The sequence below is a fragment of the Dicentrarchus labrax genome, unplaced genomic scaffold (genome assembly GCF_905237075.1).
Source record: "Dicentrarchus labrax unplaced genomic scaffold, dlabrax2021, whole genome shotgun sequence".
Lineage (NCBI taxonomy): Eukaryota > Metazoa > Chordata > Actinopteri > Moronidae > Dicentrarchus > Dicentrarchus labrax.
Window position 1 is genome coordinate 24,910,511 of NW_026136702.1, and position 24,394 is coordinate 24,934,904.

The window sequence follows — 24,394 nt, forward strand, 5'->3', positions numbered from 1 at the left end:
AGGTAACAAAAACACAAGGATTCTTATATTCTGGTGATTATGAAAACATACCTATGAATATTATATTGCATTTCTGACAATATATCCTCCTCAATGTTACACACAATGGAGCTTTAATTGTTAAAAATCTTCTATTTCTGATAGCATGTTTTTATTTACAGTAGATGCTTTGATATACTGAACAATAAAGCTTATTTGAATTTGTGAATTGAAAGAGAAAGAGAGAGGGGGAGAGGGAGAGAGGGTAAGGTGGGAAAAGAGCAAATGAGCAGGGAGAGAGAACGCAAGCGCAGTGGGGGCAGGGAGGGTGCAGGGAGATAGAGATAGAGAGATTTATATATAGAGAGGGAGAGGGAAGGAGAGAGTTGGATAATGGGATTGAGGGAGCGAGAGCAAGGAGTAGAGAGAAGCAGACAGACAGAGTGAGAGACTGAGTTGGGGTACACCTGACCTTAAGGAGGGAGGGTAGCTCCTCTGCTAGCCACACACATTTGCACGCGCGCACACACACACACACACACACACACACACACATATAGTGCTTACAGGCAGTGAGGCAGCCAGTAGAGAGCCTGCCGAGCAGCAGCCATGACAGACACCGGTGAGTAGCTATATATCTAACATCCCCTAGTGTGTGTGTGTGTGTGTGTCTGTGTGTGTGTGTTTGTGTGTGTTTGTGTGTGTGTGTGTGTGTGTGTGTGTGTGTGTGTGTGTGGATGGTTTCATACGAGTGATGACGTGTAACACCAGCTGTGGTTATGAGATTTTAGGCATCACACAGCAGGGAACGAGGATGTGAGATAGATAGATAGATAGATAGATAGATAGATAGATAGATAGATAGATTGATTGCTTAATGTAGGATTGTTGTTGATTTTACGTCATGACTGACACTGAATCAATAATGATTCATCCATTATCTAAATGGGTGAATTGATTTTGATATACTGAAATAATGTCACATTAATTTACTACAAGAAACAAGACCTACAACATTTGTACAACCTAATATTGTTCTTTTTCTGACATTCATTGATTTATCTTAATTAATTCCAATAATATTTTAGCTAATTTAATTGTAATAGATTTTGCAACAGGATCAATTTAAATGTACATTGCATTTACTAACAAAATGATTTAATGGACTATATAATATTTATGGAACTATTCTCACAGATCAAATTGTGAAATATATTATCGCAACAAATTTTGTAAGTAACTTAGTAAGTAAGTAACTTTCACTATATCCTGACACTAGAACATGAGACAGATAATCTGTGAAACAATCAGGTTCTTCTGGCTCCTCCTAGTGCTCCTAATGGTATTGGCAAGAATCCACTGGGCCTGAATGAAAACAACCAATCAGAGCTGAGAAAGATAGTCGATTGTTGAGTCTCATTCCCAGGTTGTCAAATACCGATGCTGGTAATGACACTCAGTAATCAACTATCTTCAAGCCACCAACCCAAAGTGTCTTTCTATCTTTCTCGACTGTGATTGGTTGTTTTCGTTCAGGCCCGGTGGATTCTTAAAAATACCATTAGGAGCACTAGGACGAGCCAGAGGAACCTGATTGTTTCACAGATTATCTGTCTCATGTTCTACTGTCAGGCTATAGTGAAAGTTTCAACAAATATGACAAAAAGTTATTTTCATAAAAAATACCTACTGCAGCTTTAAACAGTGAAAATGAACGTGGCCACCTCATTTGATTTCACATTTAAATAATTTCCCTCCTATCTTTGTCTCTTTACCCTTCTTCTGAATCACTGATGGTCAGCTGCAATATCTTTATTTGTTGTAGCTCGGTCGTAAGAACAAAACACAAAAGTAAAAACAGATTTTAAGATGAGTGCATGAAAAATCTTAACTTAAAAGATTGATATCAGTGAACCCCACAAACTCAAGGGGAGACTCAACATTGATAGATTATGAAAACCTTCTTGCTTTAATTATGTGTGTGAACTAAGATGATCTTTGTGTTGTTTTGATTTGTTAGGATTAGGCTTTTACATTTTAAAAACCTTGAAGGCCAGGGGAGTTTAGTCAAAATTAAAAAAAAAGAAATCAGGGAGCACTGTTAATTTTTCTGATGGTCAACGCACAGGTCATCATTCACATTAGTGAATATAGTCTCTTCAGCTGTAAACCTATATGGCTAAAATGTCAAAGCATATTAATTAGTATTATTGATGACGAATCTGAGACCAGATTAGACACAACCAAATATATAGAATATCCTATATTCTTATAGGGGCTAAAAGGCAAAAATCAATTTTATCCATAGTTTTTATGGTACAAACTCACATAACATGCAATCTTGCATTACTGTCTCCTTGAAGTCCCCTCTTGTCCACCTTGCATTCCCACCTGAAGCTGATGTTCCTAGTGTTGGAAGACTTATGACTGATGGGGTGGACAGAAAGTAACATCTGTCCAATAGGTGATGCACTATGATTGCAGTTGTTGAACTGGATAGACTAGTGCTTTCCACCAAGTGTCCCCTCAGTATAACTATGTGAAAACAGATGGCTGTGTATGGGGCCCTGTCATCCATATGGCATACCACTTCCAGTACCATAGCCAGTTATGGCCTCCATGTCATCCATTAATTCCTGATAATGGATACCTTGTTGGGCAATATCCCTTACTTAATACATGTCTGGAGGGGGGTCTTTAAGCGTGGGCTCATCTCTTTCTTTTTTTGCATTGTATAAAATGTCAAATATTGTCAGCTTTTTTGGTGCAAGGCACAGAGTTGCACAGTATCTCAATGTCACACTCAAACCAGACAATATCAGCTACACCAAGCTGTTTGTCTCACTGGGCAGTAAGAGTGCACTGTTTAGTTCAAGAGTGCAGGGACAGAAAGTGTTCAGTGGCGAGTGGCTGTCATGTATCACAAGCTGAAGACACACCCAGCCTCTTCTGAAGCTGCTGCTGCTGACTGTTTGTCTTGCTAACTGCTGATCTGAGGCACGAGCCTCATAGGCAGCATCATAAATGTACAGCTTTAAAAAATGATCATAGAGGCGATTCAACAGCTCTCTGACACAGTCTGAGCAGTAAACACCAAACATAAGAAGCTTCACAGTCATGGGATTTAATGCTGGACTGTATTGGATTAGATTGTACAGCCTTCTCAGCACTCTCTGCATGTATGTTTGTTTAATGTAGTACATATGCAGTGTAGTTGAGACATCTGTAATAAGCACCTTGGGGACTCCCTAGTAGCACTCTGTGGGACTGATTAGTAAATAGTTCACCTGCTCTCTTATCAGACACACATAGAAGCGCATAGTCTCACACACACACACACACACACACACACACACACACACACACACACACACACACACACACACACAGAAGGACATGGGGTTAGGTCCTGACATAGCAGGATGTGTATCAGCCACATAGCCCCCTCCACTCAGGCTATTTTCATTCGACTTACAAGAGATTAGCTGAGGTGATTACCATCTGTAGGTCTCTCCTCACTGTAAGTGTGTGTGTGTGTGTGTGTGTGTGTGTGTGTGTGTGTGTGTGTGTGTGTGTGTGTGTGATGCATTGCATTGTATGTGTGTTGAGCTTTATCTGCCCATGGGTGTGGTTAAAGTTAGTGAAAGATTGTGGTTATGTTGGTGTTTGTATGTTTAAATCAGTGTTACTGTAAGGCAACTAAAACTTGGCTAAGGTTGGCTAAAGATTGTGGAGGGGTTGGGACTGGATTACTGCCTGATGAGAGTGGTTATAAGCCTGCCATTGGCCAACTATTTCAGATGCAATTCTCCTCCCATTCTGCTATCTGCATGTTACCATTTTCAAAGTCCCTGTCCTTATGTGAAACAACACCAAAAACCTCTGAGCTTGCCACCAAGTTTGCACAGATGATCAACTTATGTCAATTTTATTTTTACATTACCAAATTTCGTATCACATAGTCGACACACGTCTTTTACTGTTTTATGAGCCGTTTTCTTTAGCCATGTTAAGGCACGTCTTCCCAAATGCTTATGTTTCACCAAAACAAGTATCATTACAATCTGAATGGGAAAAAGTTATTTCACTGTGCATCATATGACAGACCCGAAAGTTGTCGTTACACAGTTGCGGTCTTGGTTAAGCCAGACCTCCAGCGCTAGTACGACACTTATAGATAGGTTTTTCTCAATTTGACATAGTGGGCAAACCAGTAGATTACAGCACTGGCGTACATCACATGATGCACACTGGCCCCAAAAAACTTTCTCCCATAAGCTTATATTGTGAAAGAAGCTGCTGTAAAATGGTGGATTCATTTTCTGGTGTGTCACAACCATCCATCCATTTGGCCCAACCATTTGGAGAGCCTAGAAGAGCTGCACGGTTAAATAGTTGTATCCCCATTCAAGCACTGCACTCGACTGGCGAAAATCTTGTACATTCTCTATGGGCCCCACAATGTCGAAGCATATGAGAAAGATCCTGGTAATTTTATACCGGAAAAGCAAACTTCTGACTACATGCGCATTGCACAAATGTTACACTGCAAGTTTTAAGATGCATATTACATGGAGCGCTTTTGGCTCTCCTGTGAAACTGTTGTTTGCTCTGATCATTAAGCAGATAATTTTAATACTATGTAGAGCTCTGAACTCATTCCTACATGATACCACCATGGTTTTGTTAATTTCCTATAGGGTTTTATGTAGTATCTCTGGAGATACTGGGAAAGTTTTAATGTGGCTTTATTGGAGATGAATGGTTTGAACAAGATTTAGGCAGCCTCTTTTCATCTCCAGCATGAACAAAAACATGTTCTAGTATTTTAAAGAAGCACAATATGGTGTTGTTGACAGATGACATACCCAGAGTACAATATTTTATAATAAACAGACTAGAAATTAGGCTTTTATATAGCCTCTGATAATGAGTTAGAAATGACTTATCTTATTGGCCCTCATACATCCTGTAGTCCAAGACTGAGTTGCCATCATTTTCTGCTGGAAAAGGGTGGATTGCTGCCTCCGGGTTGGGACTAAGCCTGAGTTCTTGTCTCAAGTGGAGGAGTTCAAGTATCTTGGGGTCTTGTTCAGAAGTGAGGGTAAAATAAAGCGTGAGATCGACAGGCAGATTGTTGCAGCGTCCACAGTGATGCAGGCCTTGTACCAGGCCGTGAATAGGGAGTTGAGTCAGAAGGAAAAGCTTTTAATTTACCACTCGACCCACGTTCCAACCTCACCTATGGTCATGAGCGTTGGGCAGTGACTGAAAGAATAACATTGTCGATACAAGTAGCCAAAATAATTCCCTCCGTAGGATGTCTGGGCTGACCTTTAGAACATCTTAGAACATCAAACTCCTTTGGTTTGAAAAAAGCCAGTTCGCGCATTTGATCGTGATGCCTCCTGGCTGCCTCCCTTTGGAGTATTTCTGGGCAAGTCCAACTGGTAGGAGACCCAGGGGTAGACCCAGACCACACTGGAGGGGTTGTATATCTCATCTGGTTTAACACCAAAAGGAACCAAAGGAATTGATATACTTCATATTTCTTAAAGGTGGTTTGGCTTAAACTACAAACTAACATTTTCATATATAAAATAATGCAATAAACTGAGCTTTATAGTGAAACAGCAGCTTTATTGGTCATGGCTGATATAAAAAAAAAGTGTATGACACCTCTACATTCTTGTCACACAAAAAAAGTAAATATATAATAGTTGTGAATGCTGTTATGCTCATCTGACAGAGGAACAATGGGCAGGATGCAGCTGTGCAGGTTTCCTCGCCTTCTCCGCTCACATCTCGGGTGGGAGGGACTAAGATGCTATTCAAGGCCTTTCTCGCCAAAAGTCATTGGGGGTGTACAAACTGTGAAATGAAAAAGGCCAAAGCTTTGTGTCTTTTTTGCTTAGGAAGGTTCCTAACTGAGTGAACTGACCTAGAAATATTTCAGTGGCAGCCATGATAAGAGCTGTTTGAATTCTCTAAATACTAAGGAAAGGTGCTTCAGTGATTCCTTTCTTATCTCCTTTAGCACTAGACAATCCTTTACGATGTAAAGAAGGAGATAATGCCGTCCCACAATCCCTTGCACCAGCAACATTTAAAGCTGCAATAGGTGACTTTGATTAAAATAACATGATAACATATTTACTGAAACTTTCACTATATCCAGACAGCAGTGCATGAGACAGATGATCTGTGAAACAATCAGGTTCTTATTGGTGTTTGTAAAAATTGACCGGGCCTAAACAAAATCAACCAATCAGAGCTGAGAAAGATAGTTGATTGTTGAATCAAGCTTCAAGCCAACCAACACAATTAGCCTCTGTACACTGAGATAGTGATTGCCTGCAAAGCACATTTCCAGCAGTAATAAAACATTGCCGTGGATTAAAGGATTGTGGTGTCCAAGTCTCTGACAATACTAATACTAATACTAAAATACAATATGCTATTCTTACCATGCATTTCTATTTTTCTGTATCTTGATCAACATGGATCATGTGTAAAATTAGGCTGTTATTGATGTATGTATGTATTACAACATGGTTGCAGTTAGGAATGTTTCTTTGCAAGTAGAGCTATATAATATATAAAACATGATGGGAAATAAACATGCTAGAATAAATAAAAGGCTTTTTTTATTAAGATATGTTTTAAACAGTGATTTAAAAGATGTCACTGATTCAGCAAGCCTCAGACCCTCGGACAGCGAGTTCCAGAGGAGGGCGGTTTTAACTGCAAAAGCACTGTAGCTTTTGATCCCAAGTCTGGACTCAGGAACAGCCAGCATAGTCCAATTTTCTATTCCCCATATATCTCTGCTGTTGTGAGATAGGTTGGGGTTGGAGGCGAGAAAGTGACTTTTGGTTTTCTAAGGTTGGATAAGGAAGACTTCTTAAACTGCCATGTTTTTAACTTTTGTTTTTGGTGGTGTGGGTGTGTTTGTGTGTTGCAGACTCCCTGAGTGAGGCTCTAAAGGCGATCAGTGTAAGCACAGAGCTGATTGTGGAGGAGCTCAAGCCTCATTTGGACACAGTGCTGGCTGCTCTGCTGGAGAAGAGTAAGTAATGCACTGGCACACACAGACCTACCTTGCACCCATCTATACATTTACTCCGGCCTATCATCCTGTCCCAGATGGTCATCAAACAGAAAACCACCTCACACAGCTCAGTACATGTTAGTTATTTCCACCATGATGACCTTTTTTATTGTGCTTTTATTGAATCAATCTTTTTCTTTGGTGTCATGGTTCAGAAACTCCCTCAATCAAATTGTGTAGTAGGCTTATTGGTGAGTCACAGCTAAACCCAGAATCAGGGGCATTTCCAGAAGGGGGGCCTGGGGTGCCACCCCTGAAATCTGATTGGCCACCCCAAATGCCACCCTGTTATCTTTCGCTTTTCCACTCTTTCAGAGGCTACTACTACTTTTAAAAAGAGTGAAGACACTGGTATCATATGAAACTAGATGACATAACACATCCATTGGTACCAACATGTTGTAGCTAGAATTTTGGAAAGGGGGCTAAATAATGCTCCTAATTTAGGCTATACTTTGGTGATGGAAAAACTTTCAAAGCATGGCCATTTTCAAAGGGATCCCTTGACCTCTGACCTCAAGATATCTGAATGAAAAAATGGGTTCAAAAAAGTCTGGAAACGCCCCTGCCCAGAGTCCCTGTATAGCAGACAGTTGCAGCAGATAACCAGCTCCATTAAATGATGACTCCCACCCTCTGCACAGTGAATTTCAGCTTCTTCCTTCTGGGCAGAGCTTTACAATCCCAAGATGTAGAACAAAGCAGTATAAAAATAACTTTGTCCCAGCATCTGTCATTCAGATCAACAAGTTGTGGCAGAGAGTTTTTCTTGTGTTCTTTCTTTGTGTATTTTTTTTTACCTTTTTTAACTTATTTATTCTAGTGTTGTTGTTTTTTATTGTTCTCTCTTTGTAAGTCCTGATTTTTAGAGACTGGAGCCCCTTTATCTTTTATCTTTATCATGTTTGTATCATCTTGTGTATTGTTGTTGTTTGTTGTTTTTATATTTTTGTCGAGAGGAATGCCTTGTCTTTTACTGCAAACCAAATCTAACTATAGGTACAAATAAAGTAACCTTGACCTTGACCTTGATTCTTTAAAGAAACTGAGACTTTTTCAGACATGTGACCAAGATGTAAAATTGCCATCATATACTGTATATGTAACAAGGTGCATGTCTAAAGGGTACTTTACATTAGAGCTTTGATTCTCTGCCTGAATGGGCCCTGATGGGACCCAACACAACCCGTCGGGTTCAGGCTTGGGTTGGGTCGCACCTGATTATTTGGTCCTGATCAAAACTTTACTTCAGTTAGCGTGGAAGGGGTGACACAATTGGTCTGTTAGACTGTCTACTGTGGCAGTAGAGAAAAGGTGCGAAGGCCACCATAACATTTCTTTTTTAATGCAACCACTAGGAGTCGGTAAAGTCTATTTCACATGTCACATACTGTTTGACTTGGAGTGACATTAGGGCTTTACTGTGTAAACTAAAAACTGCTTCACATATCTATTGTATATGCTGTGGATATCCTCTGAGGTTTTGGATTCTGTGTCCACAGAGAAAGATGCTGCTGTTGAAGTTGCCAGAAGTGGGATTCTACCCACGCTGGCTCAGGCCTTACGGGGTAAAAGCAGCCTGAGCTGCCAGGTGGCTCTGGTGGTGGCAGAGATGGCCCGAGAAGGTAGGATACTGCTATACTTGTTATGTTGTTGAAAATAATTTGAATATTTTGGACGATCACTACACCAGTGGGATATGTGTTCAGTAGCCATTAGGGCTTTCTCTTACCACCACAGCTCTTTACTGCCCTAATACTGTCAACAAAAGGTCCATTTAGTGGCCCGTCTAGAGCCTTCGATCATATCACATGGTCTTCCTCAACTAGCCATGGGATGATATCAAAATTTCATGTTACAATTATGTTTTTTTAAAATACAAATTTAAAAATATACCTTTTTTTATTATTTTGTTTGTTGTCAATTACTGCTGTTATTATGTACTGTTGTGATGATTATGAAAGCATACATGCCCATCACTTTCATTACTGTCACTTTAAGTTTTCTACTGTAACATAGAACTATTGTGTGTTGTTATGTTATGTTATGTATTGTTGTGTATAGTGTGTGTTGACATATGCCAGTGCCAAAGATAAATTTCCATTTTATGCATGATTACAGGAATCACTTTACCTTACATTTTATTATTAAAATATATATAGTACTTTTTTATTGCATTGAAGACACATCTCAATGTTGTTCTTTAGTTTGGAATCCATCATAGTATTTCCACACATCCTGTTTAATGCTTTTGGGTTGCAAACGATGGGCTAGCTGAGCTTTCAGCGATGGTGACCAGATTAGAAATACTTTATTGATCACTGGGGGGAAATTGGTTGCGTGGCGGTTGCTAAACAAAGACATTATAAGAAATAGGAATAGTAATAGGAACTTTTAAATATGTACATTATATTATAATAAATAATTATAATATATATATCCTCACTTATGAGGATATTCACGATTATCTTGATAATAAAAATTCACTACAATACACCTATCTGAATGTTTCTTATCACCATATGCAATAATATTGTATATCGTCCCATCCCAAAGGGAGTTTCGCCAGTTGTCACAGAGCTGTAAAGCAGGCTCTTTAAGGATTTCTCATCTATGTTGCCTGATATATATATATATATATATTGTTTGACTGACACATAGTTGTATGCTGTCTCATCAATAAGTTCACAAATTATATGCCTTTTGTGAGTAATTAAAGTGAAAAAATAAAAGTTTCTTCTTTGCCCCTTGACTGACGTTTTGACAAGGTTCATGGTGCTACTGAGAAGTTGGCTTTTTTTTTTTTTTTTTTTAAGTATAATTTTTTTGGCCTTTATTTGATAGAGAGACAGCTGGAAATAGACAGGAAAGGAGGGTAGAGAGAGAGGGGATGACATGCAGCAAAGGGCCGCAGGACAGATTCGAACCAGGGCCACTGCGTAATTGGGTTGCCAGCTCTACCGACCGAGCTAACCGGGTGCCTGTGAAGTTGCCATTTTTGAGAAGCTACGCTCAGGCTGCATTACAGAGAAATGTTGAATGTATGTATGCTGAACAAAACTGTCAAACAGAATTTGACAAGGCAGTAGAATTTAATGTGCAGCCATATATATATATATATACACTGGTTTTTATATATAAAACACTGGTTCAAGCAGATCTAGTGCATAGAATATTTACTGTAACACTATATATACTGTATACATGGGTGCTGGAAAGAGGGGGGCTGGGGCTGGCACCCCTAAAATCTGGCATAAAGAAAACCATTAGTTCATAAAAATGTTCAAACTTGACTTGCAGAGGGAGATTTTACCTTGTTTTTCATCCTTCTTCATCTAAAAAAAAAAAAGATTCAGGTAAAATGTTGTTAATAACAATTAAATAGATTATAAATTATCCTGGCCATTCAGATTAATGTAAAAGCTGTGAATGTCATGTATTTAGCATTTAGTATGGCGTCCTTACATAGATGAACTTTCTCTAACTGTCCTGACTGTATATGAAAATGTGTCACAGTATAGTGGGGAATTCATTTTTTGTAGAATTATTCTACATATTCCTATATTCAGGTGATTACACATTAATGAGACATAGGTATGAATGTTATATTACAGATCCTCCTAAATGTTACACACTGGACATTAAAGGGGGCATTTAAGGGACATACTGAGTTCAGGAGGTAATATTTTATCATTGTGTGTGTGTTGTAGCTGCAGTCAGGGAGCCATGCATTGAGGCGGGCCTGGTGAAGGTGCTGGTTCCCCACCTGAACAGCAATGACCAGGAGATGCTGCTGAACACCGGCAGGGCTATTGGACGCATCTGCTTCGACAACTGTGAGTTGGTCTGACAGTGTTGGTTCAGTCAGCAGGGTTCACTGATGACAGATTTAAATAGGTACTTTGTGTATGGCTTATAATCCTAAATAGAAAAATGACCTTTTATTACAGCTTGGTTTAATTAGAATTTTCCTTTCCACAAACAAACACACCAAAGACAAATTTAAAAACAAACAAAATAATAAAATACTGTGTCTATATCTCATCACTGTGCCACTTTACCCTTTCCACTCTCTCTGTCTGACCTCAGCATACCAACAGGACCAGTTAGTCCAGAGTGGAGTAATCCCCAGACTGGTGTCCATAATAAGGGAGTATCCAGAGAACGACCCCCTTGTCAACGTCTGCCTGCTGGCCCTCTGTAACCTGGCTGACATGGGTGATTATTGTGTAATTGTATTTATTATAGTAATTAATTATAAATTTGCTGTGATTTGAATCACATCGTCTCAGTAATTAGACATGTTCTTCACAGATGCAGGGTTGCCATTTAACTTTAACTTGCTCATCTCTGTGCTGTGCTGTGCATGTTCTATCACTCATTTACACCGGTTGTGTACAGTGCCAAGAGTAATCAAGAACAAACAAACAAATACAGATCCGGCTTTAGTCATTCTGTGCTTCCCCAACTCATTTCATTGCAGAATATGTAAAACAATGGGCCAGAGCTTACACAGCAATGTCATCAGGATAAAGGAACCAAACCCTGTCCCAAAAGAAGATAGGTCCGCACTGTTTAATGTTTAAAGAGGCCATATTATGCTTTTGGGTTATTTCCTGTGCTTTATTGCATTACATAGATTTTTAAAAAGTTCTGAAAAGGGACAAAAGCCAAAGTCCATGATAATGAGAGTTACTGTCTCCCACAGAAAACACTGCTCCCACACTGCCTGACACCTTGTTTGAATTCAGCCTGTTCTTACGTTACTATAGTACATCCCAAAAAAAAACAAACAACAAGGGCAGGATCAATCTTTAAATTAAACAACAAAGTCTACATAGAAAAACAATGTGTTTCACTTAAGCACATATAGCAGACCACCCAAACACAAATATGAACCTGAAAATGAGCATGATATAACCTCTTTAAAGTTAAACCATCAACCCTCATCAAGAAAAGAGCGGGACATTTCCGTGTTAAATCAGCTGTAGATGTCAGATGTATGATGACTTAACCTGATAGTCAGGATAATGATTTACTGCTGACAATGTCTATAGTTATAGACCCCTGTGTTTGCAGACTCTGCGCGGGACGCCCTGGCGGAGCAGGACGTGGCAGATGTATTGACGTTTCAACTGAAACGGGCGCCTGATGCCGAACGCCGTCACGTCATCCTGGAGATTCTGGGCTCACTGGGCGAGAGTGGTAAGACCTGCAGGGTGCTTCAGGAGGGAGGCAGGGACATGAAAGACTTATTGAGTATGAAGAGCAAAAAGTAAAGCTTACCAGTTTGTACTGTACCACCAGATACACTGAAGCTGCAGTTTGCAGAGTCAGGAGTGCCAGAGGCTTTATCTGGGATGATTCGGGGTCTGCAGGGAGGCTCTGACCCCCACGACCTGTGCAGCATCAAAATCGCCTCTAACCTCATAGTGTCTCTACTTTTAGGAGGTGAGTGATGCCGGTGCAAACACAGCAACAATTCTGTCAGTCTGTCAGTCCTTATCTGCCTTTCAATGTATCTCTGTCTGTCTTTCACCTCATTCATCTGCAGTGGTAGAATATAACTAAGTACATTTACTCAAGTACTGCACTTAAGTACAGTTTCATAGTACTTTAGAGTGTTTTGATTTTCTACAACTTTATACCTAAAACTACTTACATCTCAGAGGGAAATATTGTACGTTTTACGTTTTGTTTAACAGCTTTAGTTACTTTTCAGATTACAGTTTGTGATACCCTTTCTGTCCAGTGAAAACCAAATCCGAGATTTTGAATGCAACTTTTTCTGATAAACTGAAGGATGAAAAGTTAATTTATGCATTCTCCTACTTCTTAAGCAAAATAAACTATTTAAAAACCCTCTTGTAATAGGGGAGCCCTATAGCTCACCTGGTAGAGGTAGAGAGCTCACATGAAGGAGTTCAAATGAGCTCAATCTCAGATATCTATAGCAGTTAAATGCAACATACAGATGAATGCAACAGTAATATTAATATAACATCGGATATCGTAGTAAAACACTGACAGGGTTAGGGTTACAGTTTACTGCACTATGAGTATACTTTTGATACTTTAAGTATTTTTGCTGATTATTCTTACATACTTTTACTTGTAGTGGAGTATTGCGCCTGAAAGCAGAAATCTCTGACATGGGTGCACCAGTGTTGTTTTATTAGCGATTTACCTCAGTAACATGTAGTGTGTGTGTGTGTGTGTGTGTGTGTGTGTGTGTGTGTGTGTGTGTGTGTGTGTGTGTGTGTGTGTGTGTGTGTGTCAGATGAGTCAATGCAGAAATGTTTCGGCGAGGGAACAGGTCTGGTGTATCAGGATGTCCTGTCCTGGCTGCAGAGCTCCAACACCCAGCTGCAGCTGTCCGGAGCTCTGGCCATCGCCAACTTCGCCAGGAATGGTGAGATACTGGTCAAAAAAAGAAAGAAAGGGATAACTATTCTGAGCATTGAGTGAGTTCTGGGATTACTTTGAAACAGTATAATTAATGTAAAACAGCAATCAGGTTTTGAAGGCATGTTTGTTGTCCTTCTGTATTTCTGTCAGACAGCAACTGTGTAAAGATGCTGGACCTCGGTGTGGTTCCTCACATCCTGACCCTGCTGGAGCAGCATGTTGATGAGGGAGACGTGTCTGTCCAACATGCTGGACTGAGCGCACTCAGAAACCTGGCCATTCCTGGTACTAATAATCACTTTTCTAAAGGACAAAGTCATACATGTTCATACTGAGTCGTCTTCAAAAACCTACTAAAACAATTTAGATGGGTTTCTATGGGCAAGTGTCAGAAATGTACTTTACATGGGTAAAGCAAGAAAAAAGTTAATAATTTAAAGCTGCAGTAGGTATTTTTTATCATATTTGCTGAAACTTTCACAATATCCTGACAGTAGAACATAAGACAGATAATCTGTGAAACAATCAGGTTCCTCTGGCTCCTCCTAGTGCTCCTAATGGTATTTAGAAAGATCCACTGTGTGTGAATGAAAACAACCAATCAGAGCCAAGAAACATATATATGGTAACTGCCGACTCTCATTCCCGGGTCATCAAATATAGATACTTTAGGACCTAAAGTGTCAATATTTGACCCAAAGTATCAGTATATGACCATTTAAAGCAGTACGTGCAAACACAGACACCACTCCCACTGAGACACTTGGAGAGTGCATCAGTATGACTTCTGTGTTTTACAGCCACCAACAAAGTGCGGATGCTGGAGGACGGGGTGACTGAGAGGATAAAGACCCTGCTGCGCTCCGACATGCCGCCGGTTCAGTTCAAGCTTCTGGGTACGCTGCGCATGATGGTGGATGGACAAGGTGAGCACAAGTGTCTGTTTAAAGACTTAACCATGCATGAAACTGATAGCATTCAGTAGTAGTAATAGTAAAGTCTCAGATCTGATCCCCCTCAGGTCATCTCCCTTGCTTTAGGGGACTTGTGGGTGGTTGCACCCAGTCCCTCCAGAGACGTCTGGCCAGGGAAGGACCCCTATTCATTGTGGGTTGAAAGCCTCAGTTAAAAATATTAATTTAATTTTTTTTTTTATTTATCCATTCAGCTTAATTTACATTCTCCCTAGCCTGTTATTTTCTCAATTAATCTATTATTCATTTGGTCTGTAAAATTCCCCAAAATTGTGAAAAATGCCCAACACTAGTTGAAAACATCAACAAATAAAAGATGGACATTGTGTCTCCATCTCCTCCTATTAAAAAAAGAAAGCCAGAATATTCCCAAATATTCATACGGCCGCTGCAACCTTTCGCCATTCGGAGTCTGAGTCTGCGCAGTAGTGATCAGGGTTGGGACCATAGTATTGAAGTCCCACCCATACGCCCAGCTGACTGAGTCGCGAGCAGATGTCAATCATGATGTGAAACCCTTTTTATAGCTTCAAATAACTAATTAAAACTGAACTTGAAAAATGAATACTTGAACATACATCAGCAAAAATGTATTTGACGTGTACTTTGACATTTATAACCTATCGAGACATTTTGGCTTTACTTTTGGAGAGAAGAACAAAATATTTGTACTTCGCTATTACCTCTGCTAATGGAAAGCTTCCCCCCTGTATAACTAGTTGGCAACTTGTGGTCATATTTCCTAGTTGTTTTTGATTTTACACATTGTTACCATTTTTCAATATATGTTCTATTTTCTCTCTCTGCTATGCTGCGTTTGTTAGAGGAGGCCGCCTTGGTGTTGGGGAGAGATGCTGAGCTTCTGGCTCGAGTCATGGAGTGGTGCGAAGCCAAAGACCACGCAGGGGTGAGAGGAGAAGCCAGTCGCCTATTGGCTGCCTTCATCAGACACAGCCGCAACCCTGTGAGTCAGTTCATTCTGAAAATTTGAGCTTCCTCTTGGGACGTCCACTGAACATCTGTAACAGGCTGATTACCTCTCTCTGACAGGAAGTTGTCAAGGCTGTGGCCAAAGCAGATGGGGTTCGGCACCTTATCTCCATGGCAACGAGTGAGCACGTCATCATGCAGAATGAGGCCCTAGTTGCCCTGGCGATAGCATCTGCCATTGACATCGGTAAAGCAATTTAGATTGTGTAAAGTCAAAAGTTCTGGGCCTGAATTTATGAAGCATATCGGAATCATTCCTACAAAGTCTGACTGGAACTGAATGTGAACTCTCAGTAAGGTTGAGAAGTATGCACGTGTCTATCACTGACCAGAACTTCCAACAGGCTAAAAGGTCCAGTATGTAACATTCAAAAACGTTCACTATATCCTGACAGTAGAACATGAGACAGATAATGTGTGAAACAATCAGGTTCCTCTGGCTCCTCCTAGTGCTCCTAATGACATTTGCAAGAATCCACCGGGCCTGAATGAAAACAACCAATCAGAGCTGAGAAAGTCATTCAGGGCTCTATCTTGCACTCAGCGCAATTGACTTTGTACACTGGCGCTTGTATAATTCCTATTTTGCACTCGACGCACATTGCACAACTTGCGCTCCGGGGGGCGGTTCAGCGAAAAGAGGAGGCGTGTTCCGGTGCAAACGGTCCCTGGTGCTATTTTGCTGTTTCAGATAACAATTCCGCCACAGACCAGGAAAAACCTAGTCTAAAGTCAGTGGCGCTTATTCCGATGCTAGTTTAAGGGCGCAGACTCGAGGGGATGCACCTGAGAGGCAGCAGCAACATCGCCACCCGGTCAGGACGGGCATTAATACTTTGCCACATCCCGGACAGCTCCCGCTCCAGCATGTCAAACCCGGTTTGCTGCAGGAACAGGTGGTCCTCTGGCGTGTAGTGGGTCTGGATCCTCTGCACCTTGGTGTTTGTGCTGCTCCCTCCTCAGCTGGCCCGTGCGCACTGCTCCCGAGGCCAGGGTCTTCTTCCTGGGAAGCTGCGTTACATTGTTTTTATTTATTGTATGGCTGCGTTACATTTATGTCATGTCACTTCTCGGTATTTTACGGCCCTGACGAGAACGTCGGCCTCCTCGGCTGTGAACTGGTCCTGTCGTGTGCCTGGCAAATCCGCCGTTATAATAGCAATCCGCCATGGAACAAGCGCGCCTGCTTTTAAAGGGAATGTGAGATGACGCTCTGATTGGTTTATTGCACGTTACGCCCAAAGCACACCTATGACTAATGTAGCTACTTCAGACCAACCACTTTTAGATTTGCGCCGGGCGCAAGAGTCATTTATCCCGCCGGCATAATAGCAACAGCGCCCGAGATCCGCCCACAAAGCTACTTGCGTTTTGCGTTTGATACTTGCGTTTCAGATCGGCAAGATAGGGCCCAAAGACTTTTTGGAATGGTTGAAAAGTTTAAAGACACTTGTTGTTGAGTCTCATGCCCTGGGAATAAGACTAAACAATTAACCAACTTTCTCACCTCTGATTGGTTGTTTTTGTTCGGTCTGGTGGATTCTTGCAAATGCTTGATAAATAAGGGGCACAGGTTCTTGAAATTGTTGTTTTGCATTCCCATGCAATATACTTTGTACAGACTTTGTAAGAGTTTTTTTATTTTATTGCAAGGAGAAAATTCTAAATATAAGTTGTTTATTTAATAAGCGCAAAAAATAATTGTTGCTTTCATCTTCCCCTTCCAAACAGAAAGTATTTGTATAATATGAAGAAGACACAGAAACATTGCAAGGGAAGCGGGAAGTGCAGCCAGATCCAGTCACTGGAATACATAGGACTAACATCTTCTAACTACTAACTAGTTTGGTTCTAATTGACTAGTTGATTCAGTTAAGGTATATGATATGATATCTTCAAATTTGGATTGAAATCATGTATTAAAATGCATGTTTATCTGCATGTTTGTGTGTGTTTGTGGGTGTGTGTAGAATCTATGAAGGGCCCGTTCAGTGATGCGGAGCTGTTGCCCATGCTGAAGAAGATGTTGGAGGATCCTGTAGGGGCGGTCGAAGTCAAGTTCAGCGCTTTAGGTCTCATCTGCAGCCTGGCTAACTCCAGTATGTGTTTGACTTTACAACACGCATTCACAGAAGTTCTGTTCTACCACAAATTTCAAGATGTTGCTGTTAAGTGCAAACTGTAATGAGAGGGTCTGTGGAATCTGATCCCAGGCCAAAATGTCTGTGGAATCTGCAGTGTTTTCATCTTCAGCTTCCAGCTCAAAACTGATTACTTAAGCACATTAAATAGGCTGAGTACTGACAGGTGAAGTGAATAACACTGATTATCTGGTTATCATGGCTCATGTCAGTGGGTGGGATATATCAGGCAGCAAGTGAACATTTTGTCCTCAAGTTGATGTGTTAGAAGCAGGAGAAATGGACAGCATGAGGATTTGAGCAGTCACTCAAAGTGCTTTACACTACATCCACATTCACTCATTCATACACTGATGGCAAAGGCCTTCACAAACCGAAACTAACTCATTCACCCACATTCATACACTGATTACAGCGTTAATGGCAAAAAATTTGGGGTTCAATATCTTGCTCAAGGACACTTCGACATGTAGCGGAAGGACCACCAACCTTCTGATCAGTGGACAATCAGAGCAGCCACCATATATTACCTCTTTCAACTTCAGTATCTAAATGATGAAGCTATGATGTGTCAAATCAAATTTAAAAATGTAAGATTATTGAAACTATTTCTTTTTGTATCTTCAGAGAAAAGGACTAAAAATGCCTTCTTAAGTAGCTCTCAGTGTGATGTCTCTTTGGAGCCTGCATCCACTGGCCATTAGAAGGACTGCAGTTTGAGATATTTGAGCAGCTTCAGCAGTCAGCTATGATGTTGCCACTTTAGCAGGGACGTTTCCAGCCTTTTTTTTTACTGACTTATACATATGTGACACGAAGTATGTGTCTTCACTCCATTTCCAATGTATGCAGTTCCAACACTGTTTATACCCTAGTATGCAGAAATATTGAAATACACAAGTCGAAAATAACACATTTATATAACAAGCAAGCAACTGCATGGTTTCCCAAAAACTGCATGGGATTAGCATAAAGTGGCATGTCTGCAATGGGAAGACTTGTGGAATAGATATATAATAGAACCCATTTTCATTCACATGTCTTTAGGTCAGAGGTCAAAGGCTCCCTTTGAAAATGGCCATGCTAGTTTTTCCATCGCCAAAGTTAAGCCTAACTTTGAAGCATTATTTAGCACTGACATAGTTGGTAACAATGGACATGTTAGGTCATTTACTTTCATATGATAATGGGGTGGCCAGTGCTACCCCAGGCCCCCGACCCGGAAACACCCCTGCAATTTAGGTCCAGTGGAGGTCGAGTTTTCAGACACTGTTCCTTTCTATAGCTTCTCAAACTATTGCATTAAACACACATTCATTCTCACTCACAGATGATCAGAGAATACTCTGGGTGTGAATCTGCATTCTTTTACCTCCACTAGCTGCAATCCATCTCACACCTCTTTCTTCTTCTTTCCACCCTAGGCGTGATGAAGGAGGAGTTGAACTCTGTGAATATGAAGGAGAGCCTCTGTAAACTGACAGATCACAGCAGCAGTAAACTTGCCTCGCAGGCCAGCTCCATACTGGCCATCCTCGGTGACGCCAGCTAAAGCCGCATGGAGCGACAAAGGATCTCATCTGCTGTATGGATTTATCCAGCTTATTCAATGGCATACTTTAATTCAAACGATCTCACTGCACAGACCCTGCTACATATTTAACTGGCTTCTAAAAAATGCAACAACAATTACTAATTAAAGACAAGCAAGACTAAGACTCTGTGTCCCCAGTAGCAGCCCCCAGTGGCTGCAGTGTTCACAGAAGGAATAAAGAACATAAGTGATAGATTTTCATGTTTTAAAGCCTTACCAAAAGTCAGGCTGAAAGTGTAACATTTGGTGTGAATATTGGCTGACAAGGGAAGACTACGAGGTGATTAAAACCAAAGGGGTTACTTCAGTCAGGAGCTGAGTCATGTGCTCAACATTTTCTATGGTAATCTACTAGATATGTGATCATCCCAAGATCCTATGTGACAAGTTGATATTTTGGACTGAGGGTGGAGCTAGAGGAAAGTTCACAGAGTGTACACAATTGTTTCTGGGAATGTACTATTTTATGGTAAATTGTCTATTAGATTTGGACATTTCTTGTATCCAAAGTGGTTGGTAGTGGCAGTAGAGTTAGTGCCATTTGACAATGGCACTAAAAGGGAAAGTCAAGCCAAATACATTCACATTATTCTGTGGAGATTATAAATATCTGTACCAAATTTCAATGTCATCTGACCAATAGTAGTTGGTGGTATCTTGGACTAAAGTGGTGGGTGGGGGAACAGATGAATTGACATCACCTTCTTTGGGCTCCCAAGTAAAGTGTCAAAATATTAGGCCAAGTGATTTATTCTTATGATGATGATGATTTATCCAAAAAAATCTTGCAAGGCGTGGAATAAAAGTATAATTTCTCCTGCATAGTAAAATTTTCACAAAACAAGTGACATAAAGTTTTAGGATTGTTTATTTTGAATTAATTTAAGTGTAACCACCACAGTTACAAATAAAATAATTGGCTAAGATTGTTGGTATAAAACGTAACATATAGTACTTTGGGCTTGCTTACTCAGTATCTTTGCAGATACATGATGTAAAATGTCCTTTGAGACTGAGCAAACCTGGTCTGGGTGACCAAAGACTTCTTCCATCACCAGAATCTTTACATAACCAGCTCATCGACCAGCATCAAAGCACTTTAAACCAGTCTGTCCAGTCTAACCTTTCTAAAAATTTAATTTGCTGAAACTTTCACTATATCCTGACAGTAGTACATGAGACAGATAATCTGACAATCAGATTGAACGTTTTTGGCGAATATGACATAAAAGTTACCTAGTGCAGCTTTAAATCATCATTTTCATTCCAAATCCAAACAAAACTATTAATGGAGCCACATTAACAAGCAATAAAGCTATCTGAATGCAATGATCTAGTCTTAGAACCTTTGTAGGGCAGCAGATGTTGTCTCTCTCAAACAGTCCTGAGCTTCTCCACTAAAAGTTGTTCTGTCGGCAATGTCTAAATTAATATTTGTATCATGTCATTGTGGTAACAGGTGTACATACAATCGTAAACACAGTTTAAGGTATAAGCAAAACCTTAATTGGCAGCCCTAACTAAAGCTGCTCTTTGCATCTGCACGTGTCAGACTGACACTTATGTCACGATTATCTCATATATGATGGATGGTAGAGGTTAGAAAGATTCTCATGTTTTAGACTCGCAAGCATTTGGGTCATGAGACGACTCAAGACTACGGAGGCCCTAAATGCTCATTGATTCAAACTTTTTTGCTGTCGTTCTATCTCAAGATCCTGAGTTGAAATTTACATAGGGATAACAAACCTTGTTTTCTCGTGATAAACGGTTCATTTATCACGTTATCTTGAGAAAATAAAACACAGATTTTTCAAGATAATACTGACCTTATAAGATTCATTAAACTGGACCGTGACTTATACACACATCTGCTGCACTTAATCCAATCCTTGTGCTTCCTTTTTTGACATTGATTAGTGTATTTCTGTAGGCTGCTACTTTACAATAATTATCCATAATGTAAATTCACTCATATCAAATCAAATGAAAACGTCCTTACAGCAATTGGCAAAAGTTCATAAAAAGTCAATTTTGTTTGCTTTGACACTCCCAGCACACAGAGCAGTGTGTATATATCCTGGTCCACTCTTATGAATCTCATGAAGTATTTATTATGTTCTTACGTCATGTATTCAGCCTTTTGTTTTCTCAACATAACGAGACAAGTTAACCCAAAACCACGGGAAATTTCTGCTTTGTTAAAAAATAATTAACTTGTGATCTTGAAATAATAAAAAAAATCTTTTAATCTATGTTTTTGGCTTCCGTACCGGATGGCTGAATTAATAGTGTGAGGGATACAAATATCGTGCTTAGACAATGTAGCATTCTATCAATTAAATGTGGCTTTAGTTACATTGAATGATTGACTTTGGGCTCTGTTAAGCATAAAAAAAAAAAAAAAACACATTTAAAAGACAGCAACACACAAGGGAATCTTTCTCTGTCTAGCCTGAAGTCGTGTTCACGTTATACTTGAAATACCTGGCTGTTGCACATGCAGAATTATTGAGGACAGTAGGAGAGTCTGTGGGAGTTATAATGTATTGGCAAGAAATTACTAAATTACTAATACTAAGTTCTAGTTTCTACTTATTTGCAAATTTTTATAACCTATTATGATCTGTTCTGGACGGATGGAATGACTTTTGTTAAGAGCTACCCTCTCACAGTGAGATCAGTGGTTCCCAACCAATTTCCTCTAGGGACCCCTTTTCTATCCTCTATTAAACTGACAATACCTGACTAAGTGACATATTTTATGGATATTTCATATTGTATTCAAAACTGTACAATGAACCCAAACAGTGAACTCAGTAACTGCAAGAAGTTTGTGTAAAAGCAGAGATTTGGATGAATTTTGAGCAGATTATGTCCTGTTTAGGGAACTTTTTATACAATTCTCTGTCTGTATAATGCATTTTTAATAATTTTTTAATAATCCAAAATTATTTTTTGGGCCTTTTATTGTCTTTATTTGATAGTGATAGCTGGAGATAGAAAGGAAAGGGGGGGTAGAGAGAGGGGATGACATGCAGCAAAGGGCCATGGGTCGGATTCAAACTCTGGGCTGCTGCAGGACTCGGCCCATGTTCACCAGCTCCAAAGTTAGCCAACTGGGCACCCCAGTATTTTTAATAATTTTTAATAATCATACAGACCGAACAGACTTATTTTCTGACAAATTCAGGGTTTTCTTGTCCCTGGCGTTTGGCCATTGTTCTATTAGATATACTACTTAACCTTTATGTTTCTTCACAGAAGTGAACCACATGCTGAGATATAGGCCTATTGTGTATATTTTATACGTTTTTTTTATAAGTATATAAGTTTTCTAAAATCAAGAAGGCCTCGCAACCCCCTATGGAGCTTTGAAGACACCTAGTGGGGGTCCCGACCCCCAGATTGGGAACCACTGACGTCCACTACAGAGTCTTGTTTTTTAAGTTACTCTTTAACTTTATCTTTAATCACAATTCAAGCATTAGCCTTTGTTTTCACTTGCATGGTCGGGGAAGTGGGTCAGAAATCTACTTGCTTGAAGTAAATTTTTACTTGCCCCTTTACAAAAAGTTTTATTTATTAGAAGTGATCAAATACCAAAAAAAGACTAAAGTTAATTGTCATGTATAATCTGGGTCAGTCCCGTTCTTCTGTTGAAGAGCAATCAAACTGGAGTACGCATTGAACGGCTGCTTATTTTTTGAAACACAATAAATTGATCAGTTTTGCGATTGCCTGCCTCGCCTCAGTATTCGTATTTCGTACTGGTACATGCAAGGACCCAGAGGCACATGCAACGTTTTTCAGAAACTTAAGGGGCCTTTGGAAAACACTGACTGGCTCCCACAGCTCGGGTTTTAAATTACAAAAGAAAATTACTTTCAGTACACAATAATAGAGGAGCTGCACACAAAAGCTGTTTTTCAGGGAACCTGCAGCCATTTTAATGAAAATCTCTCTGATAACCACATCAAAGATGGTGCCTAGACTTCTCTGATGCAACTGTGCTTCCACCAGTAAGTACTTATCAAATGACATAGGTGAATGATCATGATTAAGCATAAAACATTTTTTTCAAACTGTTAACTCATCTTGCTGCAATGATTTTGTAAAGTCTACCTAATTAGTCATTTAGCAAATTACTTGCACATCTGGCTCCAGCATTACAGCAATATCCACTGCTAGCATTCCTCTGTAAAGGACGCTTCCTGTTTTATCTTATACAGCAAACATAAAGGCAGCGGAATCCTACAGGAGCACAATGTGAAGAAGCCACATGCACAACATGCTGAACTGCAACCACTTGTATATACATTATACAATCATTCTAAGACAATAAGTGTACAATTCAGTGTGCATATGTAGTTGGGTAATCATGGGGAAAGGGTGAGCATGTGTGTTCTATACAACATAAAGTGAATAATCTGGCTATGGACAAGAGTCAGCAGTTTTGCTCTAATGTTTCATGTAATGTCTGTACTGCCATATATTATGTATGCATATATCACTTGACATTTGTGAACAAATCTGTTTATTTTTCAGGAAGGGAATATTTGACATTTTCTGAGCTTTGCTCTAGAGAGAGCAGAATAAAGTCATGCAATGTCTTCCCCCAACTGGTGTCTAATTTTCTCTTGAAAGGTCCAGTGTGTAGGATTTACTGGCATTTAACGGTGTACTTGCAGTAGTTGCAACTCCCTCATTCATCCCCTTTTCATTCATGTATAATGACCAGAAAATAAGAATCATTTTGTATTCGCTACCTTCAAATGAGCTGTTTTTATCAACAGAGAGAGCGGGTCAGAGGCCACCATGTTGAACATGATGCCAATATAGCACTAGCTACTACATGACCAATACCTACTGAACTGAATCACAGTGTAGATGTCGGTGCCTCGTTTTGGTACCAGAGCTTTCTATTGAGATAGTTGCACAACAGAGGCATCACTGCACATGTGCTATCACTAGTTAACATTAGACAACTCACTACATGGCTCTGGCAGCAGGTAGCCTACCATCAGCTAATGGCTACCATAAGCACGGTTAAATGCTGAGCTAAATAAAAACAACTGTGTGTAAAGAAGGAAAGCATCTGGAAACACACAGGACACTGTGACACACTTGAAAGGACAGGGATGCACCGTTCTCCACTGCCTGTGTGACCCCATGCCTCGCCCCAGTGATGGGGCAC

At 40.0% G+C, this 24,394-nt stretch overlaps 1 protein-coding gene across 1 annotated transcript; it reads left to right on the forward strand.

Moving 5' to 3' along the window:
* Nucleotides 1-317: 317 nt before the first annotated feature.
* Nucleotides 318-23,819, forward strand: si:dkey-191g9.5 (rap1 GTPase-GDP dissociation stimulator 1-B). The gene is made up of 14 exons (XM_051423792.1): nt 318-601; nt 6,944-7,048; nt 8,593-8,715; nt 10,801-10,926; nt 11,180-11,308; nt 12,170-12,295; nt 12,398-12,541; nt 13,371-13,502; nt 13,649-13,783; nt 14,299-14,424; nt 15,297-15,436; nt 15,523-15,649; nt 17,433-17,561; nt 19,028-23,819. The coding sequence occupies exons 1-14, from the start codon at nt 589-591 to the stop codon at nt 19,153-19,155; spliced, it is 1,683 nt and encodes a 560-aa protein (XP_051279752.1). The 5' UTR covers nt 318-588; the 3' UTR covers nt 19,156-23,819.
* Nucleotides 23,820-24,394: the final 575 nt, after the last annotated feature.

Coding starts and splice junctions, on each gene's coding strand:
- si:dkey-191g9.5 (XM_051423792.1), top strand. Junction 12,542..13,370: donor AGTGTCTCTACTTTTAGGAG/GTGAGTGATGCC, acceptor TGTGTGTGTCAG/ATGAGTCAATGCAGAAATGT. Junction 14,425..15,296: donor CATGATGGTGGATGGACAAG/GTGAGCACAAGT, acceptor TGCGTTTGTTAG/AGGAGGCCGCCTTGGTGTTG.